The following is a 17,790-nucleotide window of genomic DNA, read 5'->3' on the forward strand; positions in this document are numbered from 1 at the left end:
AGTGCAGTTGATGGGCCCCTCTGCTGTGTTTTTTCCCCTGTTTCCCTGTGATTCTGTACCATTCTCCTAGCTTCCCTCAGATGTGCACATGTATATACTATACGTGAGGTCAAGAATATGGAGTCATCTAAAAACAATACGACAAATTAAGAAGAGGTCATTTGTTTCTTGAGTCCTATTGACTTTGTCATATCTCCTTGCATTTTGAATTTAACATCTGCATATCAGGGAGACCATGTGCCATTTGTCTCTCTGATCTTGGCTTATCTCGTTCAACATGATTAGTTCTAGTTTCATCCATTTCATGCCATTATTTTGTCCTTTCTAATGGCTACATAGTATTCCATTGTATATAGGTACTACAATTTTTGGATCCATTCATCTGTAGTGGGGCCTCTGGGTTGTTTCCATACCTTAGCTATTGTGAAAAGTGCAGCAGTGGGGCTGGGAAGGTGGCTCAGTGGTAGAGTGCTTGCCTTGCATGCATGAGGCCCTGGGTTCGATTCCTTAGCACCACATAAGCAGAAAAGGCCAGAAGTGGCGCTGTGGCTCATGTGGTAGAGTGCTAGCCTTGAGCTGAAGAGCTGAGGGACAGCGCCCAGGCCCAGAGCTCAGGCCCCATGACTGGCAAAAAAAAAAAAAAAAAGTGCAGCAATGAACATGGAGGTGCATGTGTCCTTGTATCCTGGTTCCTGTTGGTCAGGGTAGATGCCTAGGAGAGAGTGGTATGGCTTTGTGGGAAGGTGTATATTTAGTTTTCCGAGGAACCTCTTAGACTGCTTTCCAGAGTGGTTGTATTAGTTTGCATTCCCACCAGCAATGCAATAGGGTTCTTCTTTATCCACATCCCCACCAGCATTTGTCATCTGAATTTAGGATATAGGCCATCTGACTGGGGTAAGGTGGTATCTCAGTCTTGTTTTTATTTGCATTTCCTTTACAGCCAGGGATGATGAACATTTCCTCATGGGTTTCTTTGCCATTTTTATCTCTTCTTCTGAGAAGTCTCTCTTTAGTTCCGTTGCCCATTTAATGATTGGTTTGTTAGATTTGGGAGGGATTAGTTTTTTGAGTTCCCTGTGTATAGTGGATAGTAGGCCTTTGTCTGATATTTTGCTGGTAAATATCTTTTCCCAGTTGGTTGGCTGTCTTTCTAGTTTGGTAGGAATGTCTTTTGTTGTGAAGAAACTTTTTATTTTAAGGTAGTCCCATTTGTCAAGTCTCTCTCCAATTTGTGTGACCTGGGACACTGTTCGGGAAGCTCCTGCCTATATCTGTAAGTTCTAGTGTTTCTTTTACTCTGTACTACAGTATTTTCAGAGTTTCAGGTTTGATGTTGAGGCCTTTAATCCATTTTGGGTTGATGTTAGTGCAGGGTGACAGGCTGAGGTCCACTTTTAGTTTTCTACGTGTGGCTGCCCAGTTTTCCCAGTACCAATAGTTGAAGACTACTCATAGGTTATTTGAGTATGGATTTGGATAGCTGATACCATTAAAATATGTGTCCTTTAAAACTTTAGTAGTTAATCTATGACATTAATATTTGTTCTTTCAACCCACTGTCTATCTTTTTGTGTAATATAATTTCATTATTTAGGTTACTGAAAGAAATAAAAAGAAACTTGTTAGTCTACCTGAAATTTTTATAAAATTGGTGTATAATTTATGCATATATATCCCTTATACCATGATATTCTTAATGACATAGATATTTAATAATACAAGCTGATAATCTGAGAGAAAAATCTCTACCTAGATTATATATATGCATATATTTACCATAGGAATATGAAGCACGAACAGGAAGGACATGTAAACCACCACCTCAGTCTTCACGACGTAAAAATTTTGAATTTGAGCCACTTTCTACCACAGCCCTGATTCTTGAGGATCGACCATCGTAAGTATTAGTGATTACCAAAGCTCCATCTTAACAAACAAGCAGGATGTGGTGGCATATGCCTATAATACAAGTTACATAGACAGAAGTACAGTCCAGGGAATTAGGTATAGTGGCTCATGCCTGTAATCCTAACTACTCAGGTGACAAAGATCAGGAGAATCACAGTTTGAGGCCAGCCTGGGCAAAAAGTTATCAAGATCACATCTCAGCAAACAAGCTGTGCATGGTGGTTCGTTCCTGTATTACAGCTATGCTAGAGATCATAGGTAGAAGAGTCATGTCCTGAGGTTGGCCCTGGGAAAAACCCAAGACCAAAAAAAAAAAAAAAAAAAAAGCTAAAAAGTGAGGACATTGTTTAAGGGGTAGTAGAATGCTTACCTAGCAAGAAAAGACCCTGAGTTGGGTATCTCATGCCTATAACCCTAGCTACTCAGGAGGTTGAGATCTGAGGATCATGTTCAAAGCTAGCCTTGGCAGCAAAGTCCATGGGACTCATCTCCAATTAGCTATCAAAAACCTGGAAGTTGAACTGTGATTCAAGTGATAGAGCACTAACCTTGAGCAAAAAGACAGGAACAGTGCCTAGGCCCTGAGTTCAATACCCAGGACCAACACATAGAACAAAAAGGAAAAGTAGTAAGTATATTTAGAGTAAAACCAAAAATACTGACTTTGATCTGAAATGTTTAAATATGTAATAGTTGATGGATGCATGAAGTATAAATCTTTTATATACTTTTATACAATAAATACTAGGATGTTCAATTCTGATTCTTTTAGACTTTCTGAATATATGAAATGTGGTCAGATTAGAAATTCTTTGAATCAGACTCTGAATGTTAAAAGTTAATGTTTTAAAAATTGACTTAATTGTATTCTATTTTGTAGAAATCTTCCTGCTAAATCTGTGGAAGAAGCTTTACGCCACCGACAAGAATATGATGAAATGGTGGCTGAGGCTAAAAAAAGAGGTATAAGATTTAGCTTCAAATTGTTAATTGCCTGATTTTAAGAACTTAATTTTAATAGGAAGTTTGATAGTGAATTATCCGAAAACTGAATTTGACAGTTTTTACGGACTATTGTTAGTTTAGGATAACTGTGCATTTTTAGAAAGTACTGCTCAGTGTATACATTTTTAGTACTATGTCATATTGACAATTGTTTTTCCCTTCAATTCAGTGTAAGTGAGTGGTATAACAGTGTACAGTTCTGCTTTTTGTTACTATACTGGAAATGAAGTTATTTCTTTAATGTTGGAATACACATAGATTCATAAAGCTAATTTTATTATTCTAAAACATTAGTTGAATTTGTTTTTTTTCTGCAGACTTTGAAATATTTGTAACATACACAATAGTTGTTTATTGATTAAGATTGACTTTACTATTTGGTTATATTTATTTATTGATAAATCTGTGATCATAAAAATATAGTACAATAGAAAGTATGTTAAATTGGGAAATAAGAAGACTATAACTTTAATCCTATTTCTTACTACCTGCCTGTGATAATTTGACTAGGTCTAGTGTTTGTGTTCTTTTATGAAGTATGGGAAAGAAGTTAACTAGGTTTTTAAAGGCCCCTTCAACACTTATTTATTTATTTATTTAGTCAGTTGTGGGGCCTGAACTCTGGGCCTGGGCTCTGTCCCTCAGCTCTTCAGCTCAAGGTTAGCGCGCTACCACTTGAGCCACAGCGCCATTTCTGACTTTTTCTGCTTATGTGGTGCTGAGGAATTGAACTTAGGGCCTCATGCATGCAAAGCAAACACTCTACCACTGAGCCACTTTCCCAGTCCTCTTATTCTTTTTTTAAAAACAACAATGACAACTTTTCCTAAGTCATCTTATACAGAACTTGAATACACAGAAGAAAAGTGGAATTGCTTACTTACTTAGCTCCCTGCTTTCCCTTTAAGACAGTTTCTGAGACATATATGAAATAAAATTTGAAAATAGTTGGGGTAGTTGATCTAGTGCTACAAAATCCCCCAGTGGCTCTAAAATTATACAACTCACTAGGCGCTGATTGCATCTGTAATCCTAACTACACAAAAGGCTGATGGTGGAGGTTTGAAGCCATCCCCAGCAGGAAAGTTCATGAGACTCTTTACGTAAACTCCAATTAATCACCAAACAAATAATGCCAGAAGGGCTGGGAAGGTGGCTCAGTGGTAGAGCGCTTGCCTTGCATGCCTGAGGCCGTGGGTTCGATTCCTCAGCACCACATAAGCAAAAAGAAAAAAAGCCGGAAGTGGTGTTGTGGCTCAGGTGGTAGAGCACTAGCCTCGAGCTGAAGAGCTGAGGGATAGTGCCCAGGCCCAGAGTTCAGGCCCCATGACCGGACCCAAAAAAACAACAACAACAACAAAAAAAAACAATGCCAGAAGCAGAGCTGTCTCTCAAGTGGTAAAGTGCCAGCTTTGAGTAAAATAGCTTAGGACCAGCACTCAGGTCCTGAATTCAAGCCCTAATGCTTGCACAATAAAGTAACTAATGTAAAATATGTGACTTGATTTATAATTTACTTCTCTCTATACTTGAGACACATCTTATTCTCTAATTGTGACATCTGCTTTCAGAGGATTTTTTTATATCCATGTTTTTGTTGGGAAGAATTTTTTTATTTCAATGGAATTAGTAAAGTGAAACACTATACTTTAAAATAATTAAAATACTAAATATCATTGGCCAAAAAAATGGTTGGCAGTACTGAGATTAAACCTGGGGCTTTCATGCTTGCAGCGAAGGTGCTCTACTGCTGCGCCCTCACCTCCAGCCTGACCTGTTGCATGGGTTATGTTAAGACAGTTATAAACCTCTTGAAACCTCTATGAAAGTTTTAAACATCTATGAAAAATGGACTGGTAATTTGTTTATAGTTGTTTGCTTTAATCTAGTTAATCCATAAGAGATTTTATTTCATAGATTTAATGAAAACAGAACTATTTGGTATGGTAACTTATTAAAATAATTTTCCTGGCCTTTTTTCCATTTACTTTGTGGAGTATAAAATGTTACTTAAAAATTATATTACTCAATTGTAATTTTCTTCCCCTTTTCTCTCCTGTCCCATTCTTCATCTCTGTTATCAGAAGATTCTTTTTTGAGGGGAGAGGGAGCCAGTCCTGGGCCTTGGACTCAAAGCCTGGGTGGTATCCCTGACCTTTTTATCTCATGGCTAGCAATCTACCACTTCAGCCACAGTTCCACTTCCAGCTTTTTGGTGGTTAATTGGAGTTAAGAGTCTCATGAACTTTCCTGCCTAGGCTAGTTTTGAACTGCAGTCCTCAGATCTCAGCCTCCTGAGTAGCTAGGATTACAGGCGTGATTCACTGGTGACTGACAGAATATTCTTTTTGAAAATGTCTCTTTTGAAGAGTTAAGTGAAGGAGGAAGAAGGAGGTTTTGCTGTAAGTCATTCGTATTGAAATAATTCTTCCTTGTTTAAAACAGAAATCAAAGAAGCACATAAAAGAAAAAGAATAATGAAAGAGCGATTTAAACAGGAAGAAAGCATTGCAAGTGCAATGGTAATTTGGATCAATGAAATACTGCCCAATTGGGAAGTGATGTAAGTAAGAAGACTTTTCCCAAAGTTTAGTTTGTCTCCAGAGTTCTCATCTTTCCAATTTAGTATTTTGTTACTTTCTAGCATTTATCTTATCCTCTGAATGAACTGTATTATTAACCTGAAAATCCCCATGTTTATCTCTGTGCCTTTTCCATCCATCAAGTGCAGTTACGTATTTCTCTTACAGACCATATCTGTGCCTGTTGAAATCTTACCTATATTTGAGACCCGTATGAAATGCAAGTTGATTCATGAAAATTTTAGTCTCCTCAATTATATATTTTCCTAATCCTAACATGCCATGCATTATGAGATATACCATTAATATAATAGCAGGTTTCCAGAAAGAGCTCACTATATGTACATATACATTATAAAATGAATTATTGAGAGATTAAATATTAAAATATTTTTAAATGCCTCTTAAAATGTCTGATCTTGCTTTTTTTTTAAATGTCTTATTGTCTTATGTTAAGACTAATGTACTTCTTGCCTTAATTTGCATTTTTTGGGGATAAGTTTTGTATATGCTTTATTTTTCCTTTGGGCTAATTGGGGATAAAGTCTGCAATGTCTAGTATAGGATATACTTAGACAATTTTTTGAATTTTGGAAATACAGCCAACACAGTGATACCCCTTTATTTACAATCTTGTTTTCTGAAGTTTTTAAATTACCTGTGGTAAACTGAGGTTGGAAAATACTAAGTGGAAATAAACAACACGTAAGTTTTAAATTGTGCATTATTCTCAGAAGCATATTGCTTTACTCCTATCTCCTGGTAGAGAATCACCCCTTTTTCTGTAGCCTATCCATGCTGCAAATACTACCTGCCTGTTAGTCATCAGGTGTTGCAGTGCCTGTATTCAAGTAACCATTTTTTAAAAAAACTTAATAATAGCCCCAAGCAAAAGAGTAATGGTGCTAGCAGTTCAGCTAGATCTATTGAAGAGAAGCTGTAAAGTGCTTCATTTAAGTGAAAAGGTGAACATACCAAATGATATTTTGAGAGACAGACCACATCCACCTAACTTTTATTACAGTATGTTTTTGTAATTGTTCCATTTTGTTATTATCATTAATTGCTAGCGTGCCTAATTAATATGTTCCATTTTATCATAGGTCTGTATGTGAAGGAAGAAATGTAGTATACGTTGAATGTAGCCATCTCCTAGGGGTTTTAACATGCATTTCCCACAGATGAGACTACTGTGTTCTACTAAGCTCCTTGCATAGGCAATTATAATAGAACTTTTATAAATATGCATTTGTACTCACATTTATCTTTTAGAGAAGCTCAAGGCTATAGAAGTTAAGTGATTTGCCCAAGGTTATACAATCAGTGAATGGCTACACTGGTTTGAATTTGTGTCTGTCAGACTCTAAAGCCTACACTCTTTCAGCAGATTACTGCTCCTCAAAACTAGGGCCTTACCCATACCAAGTTCTTTGTGATTATTTTTGATACTGAACTGGCAACACATTTTTTTTTGTCTTTATTGTCCTTGTTTTTGACAACTGCATATTTCTGATTGTTTCAGATAGTTCCCATTAAATTATTATTGTTCTTCTTTGAGATACTTTATAGGCTTTTGTGGTCTATAATCATGAACTTATATGAAAGAATTCATTACATACTTAACTCTCTGTATTTGTAAAATTCATCTGATCACTTGGCCATAGGTGAACCATCATGAAACTGCTATTTGGAGTATAAAAAGTAACTTTCTCCTTTTTTTCTCCTCCTTTAATTCTAGGCGTAGTACAAGAAGAGTTCGAGAATTGTGGTGGCAGGGCTTGCCCCCTAGTGTTCGTGGGAAAGTATGGAGTCTAGCTGTAGGAAATGAACTAAATATCACTCCTGGTTTGTATTCTATGTTCAGTTATTCCCACACTATAGATTGCCATCTTCAGAATTTTATAAGGCAGATTAGTATAGTGGCCATTTAAAAAAGATACTACTATAAGTAAAGTCATTTTAAAATCATGCCTTGTGCCTGCCCAAATGCCTATCTTATATTATTTGTTGTATTATGTTCATATTACATAAATAATATTTGTGGATTTTCCTTTAGTTTAAGAGCCATTTTTTTAAAAAAGACACTACTATAAGTAAATTCATTTTAAAATCATGCCTTGTGCCTGCCCAAATGCCTATTTTATATGATTTGTTGTATTATATTCATATTACATAAATAATATTTGTGGATTTTCCTTTAATTTAGAACTATTGAGAATTTTTTTGTGTGTGTATGTGGTACTTGGGTTTATAGGGGCTCATGCTTATTAGGTAGACACTCTACCACTTGGGCCTCATTCTTAATTCTTTTTTTTGTGATCATTTTATTTTTCAGATAGGGTCTTAAACTTTATATCTAGGCCAGTATTGGACCTTGATTCTCCTAACTCTGCTCCCACATACCTGAAATTAACTTCCTGCATAGCTAGGGTTATATGCATGAAACCAACACTTGGTTTGTTCTTTGAGATAAGGTCTTGCTAATATTTTGCCCAAGTTAGCCTTAAACCATAATCCTCTAATCTGTGCCTTCCAAATAGCTAGATAACAGCTATTAGCAATACACAGCAATAATTGTGGTGTGGATACTAACATTAACATTGTTACCCAGATCAATTCAACACCTATTTTGTTAATTATTTATTATTATGTCATTATCCTAATTCCACTGAAATTGCTGCTCCTGAACTCAGAGTCTGAGGTTTTTTTATTTTTGTTTATTCTCAAGGCTAGTGCTGTACCAATTGAGTCACAGCTCCACTTCCAGTTTTTGGGTGGTTAACTGGAGATAAGAGGCTCTCAGGCTTTCCTGCTTGGGTTGGTTTTGAACCTTAGTCCTCAAATTTCAGCCTCCTAAGTAGCTAGGATTACAGATGTGAGCCACTGGTGGCCAGTCAGCAATAGTATTTTTGACATCCAAATTGACATCTAGATAATTCAATGAGTTGTCTTCTTTTTTTTGCCTTGTACATGCTTCACAGATATTCTACTACTTGAGCTTGCATTATTTTCCAGATTGCATATCTATGGTTATTGTCCAGAGCTTGCTTCATACTGCAGTCCTACCAATTTCTACTGTGTGGCTGGGATTACAGGCATGCATCACTATGGCCTGGCCCAAAATAGATAGTTCTTGGACTTTTAAACCTTGACAAATAGTGCTAAAATGTAGGGTAGTTATATGCTGGGCCTATTGACTACAAATGTAATTCTAGGCACTTAAGTGATAGAGATTTGTGATAGAGGTTTTAAGCAAGCTTGGGCAAAAAGTTAGCTAGACTCCATCTCAACCAATAAGATAAATATGCAGGTGTACACCCATCATTCTAGTTGTTTGGTAGGTATAAATAGGTGAATCATGGTCCAAGTCAGCCTAGACAAAAATATGAGTCCCTATTAGAATAGAACTAACATAAAATAGGTTGAGGATGTGGTGTAAGTGGTAGAATGCCTGGTAGTAAGTGCAAGGGTCCTGAATTCAAACCTATGAACACACACACATACAAAGTTTAAGTGGAATTAGGATAATGACATAATAAAAAATATAATTAACAAAATAGGTGCTGAATTGATCTGGGTAACTATTAATGTTAGATATAACCATACCACAAAATGAAGGAGGGCCTCAGATAATGGAAATAATACATTGTTAAAGTTTTTCTTTTTGTATTTATTAAAAATGCAAGCAATAATATACAAATTTTAAATGTCTTCCATTCAGACTGTTTTTGATCTTACTGTAAGCATTGTTAACAGTTTGGTATGTAATCTTCTGGATCATTCATATGCACAAATAAGAATGTTTGCATCAAGTAGAATTTTGGAAATATATTTAATTACCAAGGATATTATTATTCAGTATCTTTTATGGTCCTGAGTTACTTTTATAATTAAAAAACAATATTTAAAAATAAAAATGTGTGCCCTCTACATATGATAATTTAAAGATTTTATTTTTCTTTATTTTTTCTACTCAAACTTATGTCTATGGCTTTTTCCCCCCTACTAATCTCTCTGGATTATCCCCTGTCATGTATATAAGTATGCTTCATATTTACTATAGGTATATTGTATTCCACAATTTGGCTGTACTATATATAGTTTAATTATTTTCACTGTGCTAGCCAAATTAAAGATACATATTGAAACTATATCTGACTATTGCTTATTACCTCTGAAATCAGAAGTGTAAAGAATTATCTATATGTGGTATCACAGAAAATAATTTAGAAATATTTAACAAAAGTCAAAAAACCACTGACCTGTTTATTTTAATTGTAAGAATTTACTCAAAGGAAAGAAGCAGGATTAGTTTCAAAATTTATCTATAAGAATATTTATTGCAGCACCTAACAAATATGAAATTGGATAGAATTATGACAACATGAAAATATTTATTTTTATTCTTATTTACATACTCATTCATTTATTTATTTTATGCTGGTCTTGGGGCTTGAACTTCCCAGATCTCTCCCTTCTCCCAGTAGCTAGGATTACATGTGTGAGCCACTGGCACCAAGCTTTATCTTTATTCTTAAAAGTAGCAGAAACACTGGATATTATGACTGTATATGTTATTGAAACTGATTTTAACAATTATCCTGTAAACAATAAAAATAAACATTTTAAAAGAACTTTTACAAAGAATTTAGAGCTAAATGGAAGAATTACAGGTTTTAATTTTTCTTAGAATAAGTTAGATTCTATTATTATTATTATTTTGTGGTCCTGGGGTTTGAATGAGGGGCTTTTTACTTGCTAAACAAGCTCTCTACCACTTGAGCCATGGATTAGATTCTTTTTTTTTTTATTTTATTTTTTTATTTTTTTTTTGGGTCTGGTCGTGGGGCTTGAACTCTGGGCCTAGGCGCTGTCCCTCAGCTCTTCAGCTCAAGGCTAGTGCTATACCACTTGAGCCACAGCGCCACTTCCGGCTTTTTTCTTTTTGCTTATGTGGTGCTGAGGAATCGAACCCAGGGCCTCATGCATGCAAGGCAAGCACTCTACCACTGAGCCACCTTCCCAGCCCCCCATGGATTAGATTCTTTATGACTTAATTATTTTCTTCAAATAAAACAATATGCCTGCAACAGATTAAAAGGAAATGTCTTCTTTTTCATTTAAATTTAAAATTTTTCTTTTTTTGTGTGTGCCAGTCCTGAGATTTGAACTCAAGGCCTGAGTATTGCCTGGAGCTTGTTTGTTCAAAGTTAGCACTCTACCACTTGAGCCAGAGCTCCACTTCCAACTTTCTGGAGGTTAATTGGAGATAAGAGTCTCAAAGACTTTCCTGCCCAGGCTGGCTTTGAAAAGCAATCTTCAGATCTCATCCTCCTGAGTAGCTGGTGGTGAGCTACCACCACCCCCAGCAAGGAAATGCCTTTTAAGTTGCAGTCAGAACTTGGCTAGATTTAAAAAAGCATTGCCTGGTGGTTGGTTACTTCAAGTTTTGTTTTTACTTGCAGTTTTTGTTTCTGTTGTTGATACTGATACCTTTGGCTTTAAGAATGTGAGGTAGTTTGATTAAATGTTGATTAAATAGGGAAATTTATAAAACTTGTATCATAACTGAGCCATTTATTTTCAAAGTAATTTTGCATTTTCTCTGTTAGACATTTTCAGGAATGGAATGGGAACTTATTCTCTTCTTTTTCATTAGTAGTGGTAAGGATGCTCAAACTTGATTGAAGTAAATTTATTTTTTTGGTGGCCTTGTTTACTTTGAATGGCTCTAATAATTTAACCCTCTTTGTTTCAATCATGAAATTTATTTAGAGTATAATAGCTAAGAGTAAAGGCTCTAAAGTCAAGTCAGAGGTGGTTCTAATATATATATGCTTTGTGTCCTTGGGCAAGTTACTTAACATTTAGAGCTCTTAGTTGATCTGTAAAATGGACCTAAGACCATTAGGTATCTCAAAAAAAGAATTGTTTTAGTACTTTTTATAACAGTCAGTATAGTATTTATGGTAAAGGTGCTTTTTTGCTGAGAACCTAAATATCCTATCATTGTCACAAGATCACAAAATGAAACATACACTGAAATCAAAGTATTCTCTGTTCAGCTATAAGGTACTGTCTTTAAGCCTTTAAGCTTTCCATCTGTAGATTCAAAATAAAAGAGCAGCCAAATATGGAATTAAACTGAGATGAAAGTCTTATTACAGATATGCAGTATAAATTTTCCTTGGAGAGATATTCTTTGGTGTTTTAAAATGCATTACCATTTTTTATATTGGATCGATCTATTTTGTGGTTTCCAGAACTATAAGAAATGTTGACTTCCAGACCAGTTGTAAAATTTAGAAAGAATAATGACACTTACCTAACTTAAAAATGAGTTTGAAAAATTTTTTAAATGTGAACTTATAATTTGATATTTTCAACCTCATATAGTTGTACACGTACATTTTAAAATTATATTCATGCCAGGCGCCGGTGGCTCACGCCTGTAATCCTAGCTACCCAGGAAGCTGAGATCTGAGGATTGTGGTTCAAAGCCAGCCTGGGCAGGAAAGTCTGTGAGACTCTTATCTCCAATTAGCCACCAGAAAGCCAGAAGTGGCGCTGTGGCTCAAGTGGTAGAGTGCTTGCCTTGAGTTGAAGAGCTGAGGGACAGTGCCTGGGCTCAGAGTTTAAGCCCCACAACCAACCAAAAAATAAATTAATTAAAATTATATTCACATATTCTATCAAATCATTCATGGGTTGCATAGAAACTGTAAATTTTTTTTCCTTTTTAAAATTTTATTTGGTAGTAATGATATAGTGAATAGAAAAGAAGAAATTCGAATAGTAAATCACTTGAAATGTATCTAGTCAGTTATTTTCTAGTGATCTGATTCTTGGCAAGACAAGAATACTTGTGGTATACTCATACATTAGAATGCTGTAACAGTTGTTTAAGACCAAAACCAGATTTATATCTTTTAGCTGGGTACAATGACACATGCTTGTGATCGCAGCTATTCAGGATACAGAGATCAGTAGAAATACAGTTTGAAGCCAGCTAGGGCAAAAAGTTAGCAAGACCCTATCTCAACAAAGAAACTTCATGATGGCATATGCTTGTGATCCTAGCTAGGTGGGAAGCATAGTAGAAAGATTGAGGTCTGAAGATAGACTTAGCAAAAAGTCAGAGGCCCTAACTTAAAATTAACTAAAAGAAAAAGGACTGAGGTATAAGTACAAAGCCCTGAGTTGAAATCACAGTATTACTAAAATGTGTTTATGTGTGTACACATATACATACACTTATAGTTAAATGTATATGTAAGTATATATAAATATACATATATATAAGTATACCTATACATATACACATACACATCCAAATAAAAGACCTATCTACCAACGTGGAACAGCCTTTATGATCACAAAATAGGATACAGATCAGTACATTTAATATGTGGTCACTTTGTTTTTATTTAAATTTTTAATGTATACAATAGTGCATGTATACTCCATCTCTGAAAGAGTTCATGAGACCTCTAGTAACCTTAGTTGCATCTGAGAGAAATTTACTTTTTACTTTTTACCATTTTATACTGTTTTTATATTTTAGATGCTACTTTCATATTTTACTGTAAATTTTAAAAAGAATCCATTTAAGTAAAAACTCTTGTTAGTATTGGACAATATATGAATGTTACTATTCACTAAAAATATTTTTTGACATGCTGTCACTTGAATTCACTATTTTTGTATATCTTCCTGTATCTGTAAGGGTAAGACAATAAAAATGTGAGAAATTTCTGTTCTTAAAGTTTTTGTTTTTTTGTTTTTTGCCAGTCCTGGGGCTTGAGCTCAGGGCCCAGGCACTGTCCCTGAGTTGCTTTTTTTGCTCAAGGATAGTACTCTACCACTTGAGCCACAAAGCCACTTCCTGCTTTTTCAGTTTATGTGGTACTGAGGAATTGAACCTAGGATTCATGCATGGTAGTCAAACAGCCAACTCTAAGCCACATTCCCAGCCCATGTTCCTGAAGTTTTTTTTTTTTTTTTTTTTTGTCGGTCGTGGGGCTTGAACTCTGGGCCTGGGCGCTGTCCCTCAGCTCTTCAGCTCAAGGCGAGCGCTCTACCACTTGAGCTACAGCGCCACTTCCGGTTTTCTGGTGGTTTATTGGAGATAGGAGTCTCACGGTCTCTCCTGCCCGGGCTGGCTTTGAACCGCGATCCTCAGATCTCAGCCTCCTGAGTAGCTAGGATTACAGGCGTGAGCCACCAGCGCCCGGCCTCCTGAAGTTTTATAAGACCAAACATGAAACAGCAGTATTCTCTGACAGTGATTGGTAGGATGCCTGAGTAAAAAGAAAAGGATAGAAATTTTTTATGGATAGAGATTTTAATCAGAAAGACTTGTGTTAGGATAGGGATTTTTGGCTAAAGAACCAAATCTGTATGAAGTACAGATAGTTTAGGAAGCAGTGGAAAAATAAGGAAACAAAGGAAGAACTAGCATTTACTGAGAGTCCATAAGACACTAGAAGCTTTATATAAAATATCTTGTTTATAACAATACCTTGTATACTCATACAGTAGTGTATGAGTAGGTTTTATTTCCTCTAGTTTACAGATGAAGGAAGCCAAGTTCTAGAATTAAGTAACGAAGTTCCTTAGGTAGCATGTGACAGAGTTGGAATGCAAATCTATTTCTGCCTCCAAGAGTTGATAGCACTTCCTTTACAGAAGCATGTCTCCTGTACTCATATACATTCAATATTGTAGCTACCTGTATGACCATGTGTGTGAGAGGGATCATTACTAGGGTTTGAATTTAGGTCCTCGTGTTCAACTCAAGTACTTGTGCTCAGTCAATCATATGGTCTTGTGCTTTAACCTGAGGCCAATTTTGGACCTCAATCCTCCTTCTTTGTCTTCTGCATAGTTTGCATTACAGGAAGTACCACCATGTTCAACTTGTGTTTTTTGTCTTTTTTTTTTTTAAAGAATCCCACTAAATTTTGTGCTTAAGCTGACCTCAAACTGAATTTCTCCCATCTCTGTCACTATCTGTAGTTGATATTACAATATGTATCAACACACTGCCTAGGCTTCTTAAGTATTTTCATTTTAAGTTGTTTCTGATTGGATTATGAATAATTCTGGTAAAATCAAATACTGCAGTTTGCTACTTTTTTGATATGTGACAAACCAGAAAGAATTGACCTATAGTAAAGATTTAAGAGAAAAATGTGAATATATTTATTATTTATAAAATTTTGTTGTTGTTTTTCCTTAGAACTTTATGAGATCTTCCTTTCAAGAGCAAAAGAACGATGGAAAAGCTTCAGTGAAACAAGTTCAGATAATGATATAGAAGGTGTGCTCCTTTTTGTTGTTGTGTTTTTACACGTTTTAGGATGAAAATCAAGTTACTGAAGATAACACGTGAATTTATAACATGAATCAGAAAATGTGAAAAATCACTTTATAAATATTATATCATTTATTCTTAACTTTTTCAGTAGGTGATATTATTCTGAATTATAGAAGAGGAAATCGAGACTTAGAATAGTTAAGTAGTTTATAAATTGAGAAGCTAAGGTATAAATTATATTTGTTGTACTCCAGGTTTAAATTATGAGGTTAATCTGAGAAAGTGCATTTAGGCCAAACACTTTCTTAAATATAGGTGTATTTCACATTTTACTTATGACCTCTTTATCTTTCCCCATCCATTGACTAATCCCTAATCTATTATTTATAATTCTTACTATTCCTTATTTCTTGCTTATGCAATTCACTCATAGCCCCATCTCTCCCTCCATACTTGCCAGTTGATTTTCTAGTCATTTGGAAGTAACTAAGAACATTATTTTTTCCTCTCATAGTTTATTAATTTGGGTAGATTTATTCAACTATTTGTTGCCCTTGGATAATGGGGAACAATTTTTAAAGTATTTTTGCTTCATAAAAGTAAAACTTCTAATAAATAAAAGAAAGGCAAAGACCTAAGAAGTTCTGTGCTGGTTTCAAAGAAGCAAAATTTTAGGAATTGTAATGAGAAGTATTAATACATGAAATAGTTTATAAATAAATAATTTGACTTCAGGAGAAATTGCTTGAATGAAGAATTATTCCAGTCAGAAGCAATATTCTTTTGTTGTTGTTGGTGGTGGTGGGGCTTGAACTCAGGGCCTGAGCACTTTTCCTGAGCTTTTTCACTCAAGACTAACACTCTACCACTTTGAGCCACAGTGTCACTTTCGGTTTTCTGGTGGTTAATTGGAGATGAGTCTTAGGGCCTTTCTTGCCTGGGCTAGCTTTGAACCATGATCCTCAGATGTCAGCTTCCTAAATAGCTGGGATTACAGGTGTGAGAAGCTGTTGTCTGGCTAGAAACAGCATTCTAAATTACTGTTTTCTCCTTTCTAGAGTATTTTATTTTATCTTTTGTCAGTTGTGGACTTGAACTCAGAGCCCGGGCACTGTCACTGAGCTTTTGTGCTCAAGACTAGTTTTGAGCCACAGCTCTACTTAAGAGTTTTCTGGTGGTTAATTGGAGATAAGAGTCACACAGCCTTTCCTGTCTGGGATGGCTTTGAACTGTGATCCTCAGATCTCAGTCTCCTGAGTAGCTAAGATTACCAGTGTGAGCCACCAGTTCCCAGATTCTAGAGTATTTTAAATTTGCAGTTATCATTTAACTTTTTGGCCATTTGCTTTGCAAATATTGCTTTAACTACATCTTTCTTGTTGTTCTTCTCATACTCTAATTATATGCATAATAGACCATTGAACGATGTCCAACAAATCTCTTGTACTGTTTTTTTCTTTGCTTTAATTTGAATGATTTTTTACTAATCTAAGATCAGGACTAATCCTTTCTTCTGCTTGATCTCATACTATATGAAATCTAAGTTTTTAATTTTAGGTATTATACTTTGTAATTTTAGAATGTCTTCTTTGTTGTTTTGATACATTCTATTTCTGTGTAAATTCTTTGGCTTTCCATCCATACATTTTCTCTCCGTCTTTTCCCTTGTTTTCTTTAACACAGAATAACATGATATTCTTGTCTATTAATTCCTATTCTGCATTACAGAATTGTAGGTCTGCTCCTATGGGTTGGTGTCCCCTTAATTAAGTCACATTTCTTACATCTTTGCATATCTTTAAGTTTTTAAAATTATATCTAGACAGTATAAAGAAAAGGAGTATAGAAATTGATGCTGATGTGTCCTGTACAGGGGAAGCATGTTCTGTACCTATATATAGGCAGTCGGATTAGGGTTTTATTATCAGTAATTGCTGAATTGAGACGAGGTTGTAGATGTCTAAAGATTGAGCTCATTTTGGGTTTCAAATTACTTGTTGGAAAGAACTAATATGATTTTAGGCTTCTCCAATGAAAGGTCTTCCAAAGACAATGTGACTTGGGTTAATTTCCTTCCACGTTGACTTCCTGCATTCAGAGAAAAGTCTAGATAGGGTAAAACCAGATACAGAAATCTCCAGATTTGTATTTATCACCCCTATTTGGCCAGAAAAGCTCATTCTGGTTTCTCTTTCCTGGAGTAGGGTACAGTGTACTAGCTCTGTTCTAAACCCAATCACAGATGTGACAAAGGCCCCTAAAGGGGAAAAATGGCCACTAGTGTCCACTTACACAGGAAAGGCTGTTTCCTTTCTGGAATTTAAATGTCTAGACTTCTATCAACTCTGAGGTCATTTTTAAAATGTGTTATTTGTGATTGTTTTAACATTTTTCTATTTCTTACCATGGGAAAGATAAGTATGTCCTGTATTTTATAAATCTACAGTAGACTTTGTTCATTGTATACTTTTCTAATAAATATATAGACATTTTCTTCTTATACAATACTTTGAGTTATAGGAAAAACTATGGCATTTCTTAAATTTTTTATTACTCAGTGTTTACTTTCAATAAATAACACATATGCTATATGATCATTCTGTGTTTACAACATTGAACTTGTTACAGCCAAGTGATCATTTAAATTTTATCTACTTGGTAAATGCAGGTATACCTGTTGCTGACCGAGAGGCCAGTCTGGAATTAATTAAGTTGGACATATCTCGTACATTTCCATCTCTCTACATCTTTCAGAAGGTGAGGGTTTGCAACTAGCTTGTAACTACTTTTTTTTTTTAAGTATTTCAATATCCAATTAGACAGATTCTCTAAATATATAAATGGGCACTTTATATAAAAAGAAAATTTTAATATTCCACTGATTAAAACACATTTTAGTTAGTATAGTACATGCCTCTTTGTAATAGTTATTTACTATAGTTTTATTGCACTGTATTTCTTGTTCTACTTTTC

The 17,790-nt window shown here is 35.2% G+C and overlaps 1 protein-coding gene across 2 annotated transcripts in view; it reads left to right on the forward strand.

Annotated features, from left to right (window-relative positions):
- Positions 1-17,790, forward strand: part of LOC138836092 (TBC1 domain family member 12-like) — a 67,947-nt gene that overhangs the window by 38,576 nt on the left and 11,581 nt on the right. For both annotated transcript variants that reach the window (XM_070034580.1, XM_070034579.1), the window contains exons 3-8: positions 1,785-1,900; positions 2,792-2,874; positions 5,362-5,479; positions 7,237-7,343; positions 14,740-14,820; positions 17,486-17,574. In XM_070034580.1, the coding sequence (XP_069890681.1) occupies positions 2,850-2,874; positions 5,362-5,479; positions 7,237-7,343; positions 14,740-14,820; positions 17,486-17,574 (420 nt within the window). In that variant the 5' untranslated portion in view covers positions 1,785-1,900; positions 2,792-2,849. The remainder of the gene's footprint in view (positions 1-1,784; positions 1,901-2,791; positions 2,875-5,361; positions 5,480-7,236; positions 7,344-14,739; positions 14,821-17,485; positions 17,575-17,790) is intronic.

This window comes from Dipodomys merriami, unplaced genomic scaffold (assembly GCF_024711535.1).
Source record: "Dipodomys merriami isolate MVZ:Mamm:240054 unplaced genomic scaffold, mDipMer1.0.p SCAF_249, whole genome shotgun sequence".
Classification (NCBI taxonomy): Eukaryota; Metazoa; Chordata; class Mammalia; order Rodentia; family Heteromyidae; genus Dipodomys; species Dipodomys merriami.